We start from the raw sequence: 12970 nt of genomic DNA on the forward strand, positions 1-12970 counted from the left end.
AACAAAATGAAGTGCAAGGTCCTACATCTGGGCCATGGCAATCCCTGGCACAGCTACAGGTTGGGTGGGGAAGTAATTGAAACCAGCAGTGAGGAGAAAGACCTGGGAGTGACAGTGGATGAGAAGATCACCATGAGCTGCAGTGTGAGCTCAGCCCAGAAAGCCAATTGAATTCTGGGCTGCATCAAAAGTAGTGTGTGTAGCAGGTCAAAAGAGGTGATTTTCCCCCTCTGCTCTGCTCTCGTAAGACCCACCTGGAATACTGTGCGCACTTCTGGCGTCCTCAACGTAAGAAGGACATGGAACTGTTGGAGCAAGCCCAGAGGAGGCCATGAAGTTGATAAGAGGACTGGAGCATCTCCCCTATGAAGACAGGCTGAGGAAGTTGGGACTGCTCAGCCTGGAGAAGACTGTGTGGAGACCTCAGAGCAACTTTTCAATATCTGAAGGGTCTACAAGGACTCTCTGTTAGGAACCGCAGTAATAGGACAAGGGGTAATGGATTCAAACTGAAGGAGGGTAAGTTAGGTTAGATATTAGAAAAATGTTTTTTACTGTAAGGGTGGTGAGACATTGGAAGAGGTTTCCCAGGGACGTGGTGGCTGCCCCGACCCTGGCAGTGTTCAAGGCCAGGCTGGATGAGCCTTGTGCAACCTGATCTAGTGGGGAGGTGTCCCAGCCCATGGCAGGGGGTTGGGACTAGATGATCTGTAAGGTCCATTCCAACCCTTAAATTCTATGATTCTATGATTCAGGAAGAACAGTGCCAGTTTCAGAGACCAGTCCATAATACTCCTTTGCAACCCACTGTTGTTTAGTGTACGCTGTACTCAGCTTTTGCCTCAGCCCCAACTTCTTCCAGGCTAAAACACATAACACTGGGCTGTTCAAAGGTCATTCTTTGTTTGCTTCTTGTCTGCTCTTAAGACAGATGTTTCAAGGCATGAGAGAGGATATAAACACGTGCACACTGGGGGAAAAAAAAAGGTGTCCAGGTGTTTAAGCAATGCCAAATGTGAAAGAATTCCAATTCACTGCTTTCTTCTTTAATCTGGCAATTCCAAGGGACCAAGCGTGTCACGACTTGTACCCAGAACACTTTCCGCTCGGGTGAGTTCAGACAAGGTCTGCATTAACTCCCCAACCTGCAAGAAAATTATTTGAAACAAAAGGTTCAGATATGTCCTTTTCCCTCCAACAAGCCTGGAAACAAATGGTACAGGAACAAGGTCAGAAAGGAATCACCCGCCTACCATACCGCTGAATTCATTTACCTACCTCAGAGCCCATTCAGGGCAAGGGGTGGGATGGGGAACAAGGGATGATATAAAGCAGAATGAAGCTCTGGGGTCGCTCGCTACATTACAATATTTGACAGGCCTTTGCCAGCCTTCAGCTTCTTTGTGTCTTTCACATAATAGAGAAACACAAACTGAGCAGCCTGTGATCTGGGGGTTGCACTATTAGATGGAGCAAACCCTTTGCAAATGCTAATAGTATTGTAGCATCCTGTCAGGCAGCAACACAAAAAAGGATGTTGATTTTCACATGAACCAGAACAGACTCATTGTAAGGAAAGCTGCAATGAATGTTCCATCTCTAAACATCAAAAGCCATAGGCAATTGGCTTGTGGAGATGAGGCAAAACACTGCTTCAAATGTTCCTAAATACAGGGGGCATAGTGTTACCTTAACACTTATTTCATGAGGCTGGCAAAGAGAGGACAGTTGCTTGAAATGGAAGTGAAAATGGTCTTCAATTATGATTTCTGCAGTGAAATACTATCTAGATCTAAAGAGGCTTTTGTTGTGCAATCTACTGTATTCCAGCAGTCTGGAAGAGATGCTCCTTTATGAATGAGCAGGTTCAACTGTAGAGTTTATGTCATTTCCAAATTGTAAGGTTGATAGTAATAGAGCACAAACATATTTGTCCTTTGCAGTTCTAAGGATGTAGCAGCTGTCAGTCCTGTCCAGTGATGCTCACTCAGCTCTTTCCTGAAGAAGTCTCTCAAATATTAAAGAAGATACAACGCTTAAGCTATTTCTGTTCTAAATCTTATTATAAAATACCCTTTTAATTCAAAGTTCCCCTATACAAGGAATGCTGTAAGGCAAGGTGTTAATAAACACATCACTCTGATTAACCTTCAAAGAGTTTGTTGCTGCTCTTTGGGTGAAACACTTGAACAAAGCTCATCTTGCTGGCTGCCACTACCAAGGATAGTTCACAAAGCCATTTTAAAGTCATAATGTGAAATCACCACACAGGTTATGACACACTCACTGTGCTGAAAGTCCTCGTGGAGCCTACAGGCTCTCAAGAGCAGCAAAGAAAGTCTTCTATCAGTGTTCTGCAACACCAACACACAAGCATTTCTAGCTATGCACAGTAAACAGCTTTTCAGCAGAAATAGCTAAAATATTTCTGGAATTGGCTCTACAACAGCACTTAAAGCCAATTCCAAGAAACTTCAGACTAAGTTTCAGAAATGTTTCTAGAATAGTTCCTGAGGTTGGCTCTAGAACTGTTTTACATGCCATTCCATAGTTACTTTCAGAACTATTTCCTGAATCACTACTAATCAAAAACATGTCTCTAATTTTTAGCACTTCTTACAGAACAACAGTCTGGGCAATTTCACCTTCTGATGTGCTGCAGCACTGAGGTGATGGCAGATGCTAACAAGATTTGTGTATACAGAAATCTGCATAGGTTTTCCATTCCACCACTGCAGCATAAACAATCATTACAATCTCTGTATCCTTTCAGCTTCTTCCCTTCCTTTCTGTACAGTATTTTATACTGAAAAATTCTTGACAACAGTCATATTCTGTGAAAGGTCTGTGATTACAGCTATATAGAACATACAGCATTTGTGACAAACTACAGCTTCAGGAGTCATCTGGCTACATGGGATCTTCCCTGCAAGGGTTTTACAATGCATTTTATTTATCTTACTGAATAAAAACTAGCAAGTGATTTATCATGGTCTGTAAAGATTACTGCAAGGGAAGATGGATTACTGAACTAATTACAGAATAGAACAGGATCCAATAGCTCTAAACTGACATTAAAAAAAAATAAACAAGTCCCTTGGAGATTGTAAATCACTAGGGTGTTTTTTTTGAGACAGCCATACATGCTAAGTTCTTGTGAGATACTCCAGTATCCGAGTACTTCACCACTGTACCTCCCCATCTGTGTGAGGAAACGTTGCTGGCACATTTCCCTAAAGCACCTCAAGACCTAGAAACACATTCCAAATAGTCAAAAAACCTCTCATGCTGCAACTCTGCAAGAACACAGAGGTATCGCCACAGACAGCTCATATGGCAACACCTTTCCTGATATAAAAACATCCCACAGACATCTCTGGTACCAAATCCCACCAAGAACAAAGATTTCTGCTGACTCAGGGGGTCCTGGGTCACATTTAGACCTGTATTTCAACATTTCACAACTGAAGTGATGAAATCGCTTGCATTGCTGTTAATACAACTGTTACTAGTTACATTTAATGTAACTTGCATATGAAAATTAAATTCTCTAGACTTTAGCTTTGAACTACATCATAACACAGTTTAGGTTCAAAATATACCCACTAAAAAAACAGATTAATGTATCCTTGATGGTAAAATAGAGCATACCAGGACATAACTAAGAACTTCATTTGATGTTTTCACCCTCTAACTTCATGCTTGATTTTGACCCTTTCAAACATTTCCAAGATTTTAATGTCACTCATGGCCTGATAATTTAGGATGAGATTACTGGTGACCACTCAGTAGGAATAATTCTTGACATTTGGAGAGACACCATAAGTACCTTTTTCATGGAGAAATGACAGAAAACCCCTTGGCCATTTGTACTTAAACCTTGGTTCATTTCACAAAATACAGAAATATCTTAGCATATCTACATCTCAGGAACATGTTTTGGAAATGAAATATCCATTCATGGAATAACATTCGAATTTGCCGATTCCTCTCTCTAATCTCAAAAAGCCACAGAAATCACAGATTAGTCTTTGCTCCTTACAACAAATTGCTTTATGCAGAATCTGAAGGTAGTGTATGTAATGCAGAAAAACATCTCAAACTTGTGGAAAACAGCTTGGAATAATGTATTTTCAGTACCACACGAATTTTAGAGACTGTTCAAACAATCGTTTTGTATCTCAAAACTGTTGCAAGAGTCAGCACATCCTTCTTATGCTGTTTGGCATAATTCCAGCTAACTATCTAGTAAGATATTCCTTGCAAGGAACAATTTTGAACTGGCCAACTACTATCACTTAAGCCCATTTTTACTAACTTTAAGATAAACACAACTTGCCATGATGCTTCTTTCCTCTAACCTTAACATAAAATCCTACACAACCCAGCAGAAGTTTCCTGTCGCTTACTTGTCAAGATGATTTTTGGTTAGTTTAACCATGAAAGCAAGGAAATGTAAAGTTATAATCCTTCACTGAGCCTAGCACCTGTGTCTGCAATTCAAGCAAGTCTGCAGCATCTTCAATACCACGGTTTCCAGTGAACAGGTTTTCTTCAATAGATTTTGTAAAACGTTTCTTCATCTAAAAGAAAGAAAAAAAGGAAAAGATACATCCCTGAATTCCTAGGTTGGTAAGCTGAGTGCTCTGTAACTCTCAAACCCGTTGCCCCAACTAAGCATGTTAAATGCAGCTGAAACCAACACTCTGTAACAGCCTTAATTTATATACTGAGTATCAGTTCATTAGCTAAACTTCCAGGGATAGAAGCTTTCAACATAATCATTTTTCATATGACATCTCAGTCTAAATGTATTACATAAATGGTAAGGTAATAATGAATTTAATAACACTTGGTGCAGTTACCACTGCCTTGGTGCTGACACAGCACTTCCTTATCAGACATTTTGATACCATTAGCAGTTAAGACTTTTTCACTATTTAATAAATGAGAAAAAGAAGGTCAAAGTGACTTCTCAAATATGTGCAATAGCACTGTGTTCAAAATCCATATTTTATTATTCCTTCAGTTACATTTTTATTCAATAAATACCTAGTTTTCATGGAATACATCATGCTAAGTCTTGGATCAGCAGCACAGAGAAGTTGGAACTAAAACCATAGGAACATCACACTAAAAGAGATGAACACTGAGCCACTGGATGCCACATTCTGCAACATTTACATTATATAGAAGTTTCAAACAGTGATCTCAAGGTAAATGCAAAAGGCTTTTTTTTGTTTTGTTTGGTTTGGTTTTTTTTTACAAAGTACAGATTTATTTCCTTGCTATACACTAAGGTCTCTGCCTTCAAAGCTGTGCAAACTTACATTTCTGAAGTTGTCTTCAGACAATCACGATGACACGAGCAATTTTTTCAGTTTCCTGTTCTCAAATACTCATTTTCAGGAATTGATTTTAAACAGAGAATCTCCAAACATTCAGTCAGGTCATCCTGAAATATTTAATCTTTCAACACCATTTTACGAATAGCTCTTTGTTAGCTTTTTGTTCACTTGGCTGAATATTTTATGTCCAAATGTTTGGGGAACATCTTACCAAACTTTGCATTTTTTCCTCTGAGAGCAAACCAAAACAGAATCTGTTGGAAAATGTTCAGACTCCTCTCTTCTCAATTCCACATATCAAAATCAATAGCCATTTCAAAAGGGGAAAATAAATCTAGGTCAATTTTTCAATGTACATAGACAACTGCAAACCAAACTGTTTCAGGCCTTACAACATCTTCCACATAAGTATTCTGAAGTGTATCCAGATCACTTGTGGCAAAGTGTGGGCAGAAAGATGTGGTGGTGATTAACCACCAGGCACCTATGATATAGAGCCTATATCATGCTTAAATTTGTCAGAAGTGACATTTCTATGGCATTACTGAAAGGCAGTGGAAGGAAGACTCCTTACTCATTTTACTATCCTGAATGGTAGGAACCAAGTGGAAGGACCTTGTGCATAACATTCTTACAGAAGTGATTTTGGTCTTGCATTAGCTATTAGAAAAAAACGAAACTAATAATATTTGCCTTTTTTTTGGTTAGTAAGTTGGACAAGTTGGAATTGTACATTCTATCTTTCTACACTTCACATGTACTCGATCAGGTTTCTCTGTACCTATGGTGAAGGACTCAACAAGGAAATCCAAGTCTGTGCAATCCCAGAAATGAAATGTAATTGGCTGTGATTCAAGAGAACAGCATATTAGGAAAGAACAGGGAGAAGGAGCAGCTGTTGACATTATTTCCTGAGCCTAAAACTTTTAAGGTGTCACTGAATAGCAGTCTGCACTTTCACTAGAAAGTACTACAAGAATTGCTAGGATGATGTCTCAAGAGTTTAGGAGTTTAACAAAATCCACAACTTCCTCCCAAGATCTCAATACCTCAAGGCTTTTAAATCTGTATCAGAGTGATCAGGAAATGCTCCAACACAGAGCATAAAAATACAAATGGCATCACTGAGAAGGGTGTTTTAATATACACAGAAATAACAAAATGTTATGTCAAACTCCTGGGATCATTTACAGGCAAGAAAATGACAACAGATAAAATCATTTTATGAATCTGATCCAGCTCTACCATAGAAGACAGATTCCAAAAACAAAAGCTTTTTTCCCTTTCAGGAAAAAGCCCTTAAATGTACAACTTCAGCAAGCTCCCAAACTATCTCACTGATACACAAGTCAGATTCTTCTGTGCATGTAGCTGCAAAAATTAAAAGTGTGGGTGGATTTCAACTGAACTTCTTAGTCCCATGAGACATTATTTTCTTTCTCCTCCAACATTTCAGGATGCTCCTCAAAAGACAGGAAAGAGAACAGGACACAAAAGCCATTTCAATTCAGTCTTCTTTGTGCAAGGTATCCTGGAAAAGGCTGTGTTCTTGTGTAAAGTTGCTGCTGAAACAGAAAGGGGATGATTTTTAAGTACGTGCAAATACATGACAGTACTTAGGTTCTGATTTTGAGAAATAATATAGAAGAAACACATTTGGAAATTACCTGCATAGAAATATTTTTGCTAACAATACACAGTGCCTTGAAGGAAAAAAAGAAGAATCAAAATGCTTTTACAGAAAGGTGTTCCCTTAATTTTGATCCCAGCTAACTGAATGCTTCTCTTAATACAGATAAAAATAATGACCTGAGAGCAATCAAACAGCCTCCACTGATTCCTACTATCTGAATAACTAGACAGCAATTGTATTTCCACTCAGTTTCATGTCTGCTTATAGTACAAAAGCTGAAAGCACAGTTCTGCAGACCAGAAACAAAAACCAGCAGCACTGGAATAAAATAAAAAGGAACTGTCACAGTCTGTAGGAAAATGTGCATTTAAAAGAGGTGGCTAATGATTTTACACAGAACAATGACATACCTGCCTGAACAATCTACTTTTCCTGATGGAGGGCTTCTATGAAGGCTTCAAGTTTCTCCTGGATTTCCCGAACTTTTTCTGGAGGAATTAAAAAGATCACCAATCAAAAACTCATTACTACTAAGTACCTGAGGACAAGTCAAAAGAAAAAAAACCCCAAAACCCCACAAGGACCAAACCTGCAAACAGGAACAAAAACTAATGCTGTTATCAGTATTACCCTATGCATTCAGTGTCTTAATTATGAAGATTTACAACAATTTTTCTACATTAGAAAAAATGATACCCTGTCCCATTCGATGAACACCTACAAACACATTTTATGATCATCATGCTAATTTAAAAATACAAAAAATTACTGAAGGAATCCAATACTGGAAACATCATATTTCAAAGCCCTGACATTTCCAACAGAACGTGCACAGCAGAACCACTGCACACCTGTTACATGCAGGGAGTTCTTAGCTTTTAAACAGTGCCCACTAACCCTTTCTTCTTTAACCAAATATCCTCATTCTCCACAGCAAGTGTAACAAACACCACTCATCATTCTAAACAGAGCTGAAAGCTGCTGCCCTTTCAGCAGGGAGAATTTCAGGGAAGCACACGTCAGTATTTGAGACACCTCTTCAAAAGGGCAGGCACAGTGTTAGGAATGTTTAAGACTTGCACTTTATTTCCTTGCATTTCAGTAGTAACCAGATGGATGTGGGCAGAATCTAATTTTATAGAAAAACTAAAACTGGAAGTTTATTTCTCTACAAAAACATGAGTTTACCACAACTACAAAAAGTTACTAAGAAGGAAAAGGCAACATTGATTGGGTAAAATACAGGGATTTAGGCATTTTTCCACTCTTTTCTCAATTCCATACAACACTTGTCATCATATCACCTATTTGATTTATTAAATTGCTTATGAGGCAAGATTTAGAACAGAGCTGGAATCCAAAGCCTGTGAGATTTCCTGCTTCTCTCTCACCACATCCTCATGTGAAGCTCCTTCTGTGTGTGATTAAAGCCATGACAAACACAGGATTCAGAAATATGAAGGAACAGGGGGAGAGCAGTAGGACAGACAAAAATAAGCGAGATGAGCATAAACACAGACAAATATTTTTTTCCATGCTAAAAATACTACTGGATTAAAGCCATATGTTCTCTTGTATGAGATACAGGGTTTGAGCTTCTTTTAAAAAAAATTTATTAATGTTTTCTTCTCTTCGCAATACCATATGTTATAAACTTGTTTTGCTGAGCTGCAGTAACAGCAAAACAGAACGAAAAATAAAACAATCAGCTTTAAATGGGACATGTAAGCATGAGTGGAAAAAAAATGACTTGCAAAGGGAATGCTATAAGAATATAGCTATGGGAACTAAAAGTTTAATCTAACAAAATAACAACCACAAAAACAGACATAAACCCCAAATAATAACAACAATAATATTAACCATAATAATAATAACCTCAACAAACCCCTGCAGTCTTGCTCTAACAGAAGCAGAAACTCTTAGTCAGCATTTGAAATAAAATATGGAAAACTGCCTGCACGAGGATGAAGAAACCTCAAACTAATACCTGTATCATTCAGTTCTTAGGTGACAAAGGACAAGCCACTGAGACTCTGAACACCTCGGTGTCCCCTGACACCACTGGTTCTTATCTACAAACACTGAACTACAGAGAAGCTAAATCACACTTGTGGTCCTAAAGAAAACACCAAAGAACTTTCTTGAATTTCTGCTGAGTTTTTGTTAAAGTACTTCGCTATTAAATGAAGATCACAGTCAGTGTGAGGGCAAACGCTGTGCCTTGGAAGTTAAGAAACAGCAGTAATAGATTTTTACCAGGTTAAAATAAAATAAAAATTAAAGAAAATTCCAATTCAGTCCAGCAGAATCTTTGAAAGCTGTCAATGAACAAAAAAGGTAACCCTATGAACACTTCTCTTTACTAAGCACATTCAAAATGCTTTCATTACTATCTTATTGAATGAAAACACAGAATACACATTATTTGTGTCTCAGTATACAAACCTTTCGTGTAATGAAAACGTCAGTTCTATGGCATTTACTTAGGCAACTACTTAGCTTGGCTTCCAATACTATTGCTCTATGAAGGTTTATAAAATTAGCCTTTGAAATAATGTCCTATTATTTTGGACAGAATTAACATATTTGTTGACCATACCAGGCTGGATGGGAGTTAGAGCAATCTGGTTGAGTGGAAGGTGCCCCTGCCTAGGGCAGCAGGCTTGGAATGAGATGATCACTGCAGTCCCTTCCAACCCAAACCATTCTATGATTCTGTTTTCTGGGAATTATTAATCCTAGGCCTTGCTCTCCACTATGAACAGCAGTTGCCAGTGTTAACTGGAGATTAGATCTCATAACCCAGAAGATCTCATGTTGTGCTTTCAATAGCTTTCGGTGGGTCTTTTTTCCCCAATTGCTACATGCTTTCCCAAGTGTGTTCTTTGTATTGATCAAGCCATCAGACCAGTGAAAGCAGGCAGATTTAGCAGTATTAAACGCAAATATTTTCCTTTCTCCACCTCTTGCTAATGAAATAGTCCAGTCCTGAAAATTAATAGCATCAGCAAAAACCTGCAATTATTATTTCACCCTTAAAAACAGGTTTGTGCCAACAAATCTATTTTAATTTTCTGATTAGGGAATATTAAAATAACAGGATAGCAAATACATATTCCACCAGAATATACTGAATCAGCTGTGTTTGCTCAGAGAACAGACATACTAAAATTGACTCCATATTATAAGCACTTTATTAGTTTTTATACTTGGACTGAATTGAAATGATTACTTAACTGTAATAATTACGAGGTCTTGAGGTAATTTAATACTTTGAAAAAACATGCTGGCTATTCTTAAAAAAAGAACAGTTACAATGACTGCCAAATAGCTGCAATTACTCATGCCATGCCCTGTGTTTTTAGCTGCAGTAAAGCCTTTCACAGCAGCAGACCTGGAACTTTCCCACAAGTCCATCCTGCAGCACAGAGCAGCAGTTCTTCCAAATTGGTTTACTTTTTAAATAGGCTAATGGCAAAGGTATGCATTTACACAACACTGATCTTAACAAACTAGTAAATAGAAGTGCTTGGACAGAACTCTTCCAAGGAGACCAGGTCTGCAGCTCTGGGATAACTGCCTACACTTAGCACATCAGCACCATGTGATGTTGCATTCAGAACAACAATTAGTTCTTACAGTTCAAGAGTCAGATGTTACCCATCTTTAGGGAGTTCTCGCCTCTGTGAAACGCATAAGCTCTGTACCCACATTTGCAGGGCTTTGACTGACACCTAGATCAAAATATTAGTGACTTACCCTTCTAAATTACAGTACATTCTGTTTGGGGAAGGTTTATCACACAACCACTCAGAAAATCATTTGGGTTTCAGATAAGAATACTTACTACAGAAGTAAATTAAAGGATAGACCAAAAGTGACCTCTTGCTCTTTCTAGGTTTGGTGACACTATGTTTTACCATGTACAAGTAAGCCACAAGTTACAAGCAGCTCGCTAGCAAATTACATTTGTAACAGGTTGAACTACCCCAGTGCTGTTACACAATGCTGCCACATCACAGAAGCTGTTAGAGTAATACACTCTTATTACTGCAAAAGTAATACACTCTTGGTACTGCAGAAGTTCCAGCATACACTATTGCTTACACTGGATTCTAAAAAGATGATGTGCTCTTTGGTAGTTTTAATGCAGATTTCGAGTTACAAATACATAATTTTTCCAGCACCTGTTAAACACCGATGAGAAATCAAATTAAATCAATGAAGAAGAACTGTAACGTAACCCCTTGTTTCCATCTTACAACAGTAAAATTCACAGGCCTAGGGGCCATGAATGGCTATTCTATTTCCCATTTACCCTGTGTTTACTTAAAAGATAAGCTGGTTCATACATCAACTCATTATGCCTCTTGATCTGGTCATGAATATTCCCATAATCCTCCCTCCATATCCCATAAAACTTCACTGACAGAATGAGGAAATTCTTTATTCAGATGTCTTGAGATCCTCATTCATGCTCAGTCTCTCCTTATCTCCATATGAAATGATACTGCTACCAACTCATTTTCTTTTCATTAATCCTGTGATCCTAAATCTAAAAGGCTCAAACCCAGACTAATTGATCTGTAATGAGGATTTGGATACTCTGTGAACACAGAAAGACACAGGCACAGATAAAGTTTGCTTTTCCTGATATCATAAGCTGGTCTGAAGGGAAACCCCTGAAATATTCATTCTTACAAGGAGTGCTTCTTTCTGATTGCTGCCTTAGATACTTTAGATTATCTGCTAATGAACAATGCTAAAATGAAACAGCTAAAATAAGTTATCAAGTGAATCTTGTGAGGTAAGGCCAAATAACCTCAAAATAACATGAACCACAAATTACAAAAGCAAGTACATTACCAGTTTATTTGAAACATACTCCAAGTAGCAAGAAAAAGTTTTCTGAATATTTTCCAAATGCATTAATTGGTTTAATAAAAGATGTGGCCTCTGCCCACAAAACCTATCTTGGTTATTATTCTAAAGAGAAATGAATTTTGGGACATTCAAATAATACATATTTACCTGTGTAAACCCAATAGTTTTAGCACAGAATTTTAAAGATGTTTATGCCTGTGCCAGAACTGGGAGAAAACTGCATGAGTACTTTGGGCAAATCAAAAAGCTTTCCCTTCCTGTTTACGAATTTGCCCACATGACATCAAATTTCAGTTGCAGCATCAAGAAAAATTGAAAAAAAAAAATCTTTCTGGATATAGAGCTATCTTTATTTTGTACTTTGATGAAACTTACAGCATAAAACAACCATGATAAAAATGCATTAATACCTTATAAATCCTCCTGTTCTATATTAAAACGATTTCTACCTCCGACTCATGTTAACATGACTTTGATATTTGAAAGCTCATGGTTGTTACTCCTTTTGCTCTGGACTGTGTTTAGACTTTAGTTCAACCCCCCCTTTTATTTTTTTTTTTAATCTTCCTTCCTTTCTTAATCCCTTCCTTGCCTATAAACATTCTCACTGCTTGCTGTGCTACTTCTGTGTTATGGTTAATTAACCATAGAGGCAGAAATGTTGAATTTACTGCTGTGAATGCATCATCTTTCTGCTAGTAAAAAGGAAAGCCCGGTAAGTCGGAATTCATCAGAATTCCCAGACGTACACCACTAAACACTGGAGATGTTGATCCAAAGCTTTCTAGTGAAAGCTGATTTTTAGCTTAGGCCTACCTAAGACACAAACCCCAGAGTTGTATACAACTCCTGTGAACAGTCAGGTGAGAAGGGGATGGAGGGTTCAGCCTTTTGTGCCACATTCCTTGATTTTCTAAGGGCCATGTGAAAGCTTTACTACTTGTGGAAATAGTATGAGACAGCACACTCGCAGCCACTCCAAATAATGCCCCAGAAAGCAGACTTTCCACCCACAGTTACAAGACCTGCATCAACATGCTTTCTCATGTCTCGTGCAACCACAGCCTAACAGCTCCTATAATTCACTGATCACTGCAAGGTC

General features: G+C 38.1%; 1 protein-coding gene across 1 annotated transcript in view; it reads right to left on the reverse strand.

Moving 5' to 3' along the window:
* Positions 1-6422: 6422 nt before the first annotated feature.
* The window catches only part of OPA1 (optic atrophy 1 (autosomal dominant)), a 51583-nt gene continuing 45035 nt past the window's right edge, over positions 6423-12970 (reverse strand). The window contains exons 27-28 of the mRNA XM_009071086.1: positions 7392-7469; positions 6423-6910 (exon numbers count right to left, since the gene is read on the reverse strand). Of these exons, the coding sequence (XP_009069334.1) occupies positions 7405-7469 (65 nt within the window). The 3' untranslated portion in view covers positions 6423-6910; positions 7392-7404. The remainder of the gene's footprint in view (positions 6911-7391; positions 7470-12970) is intronic.

Source organism: Acanthisitta chloris, unplaced genomic scaffold (assembly GCF_000695815.1).
Source record: "Acanthisitta chloris isolate BGI_N310 unplaced genomic scaffold, ASM69581v1 scaffold28173, whole genome shotgun sequence".
In the NCBI taxonomy this organism is placed as follows: domain Eukaryota; kingdom Metazoa; phylum Chordata; class Aves; order Passeriformes; family Acanthisittidae; genus Acanthisitta; species Acanthisitta chloris.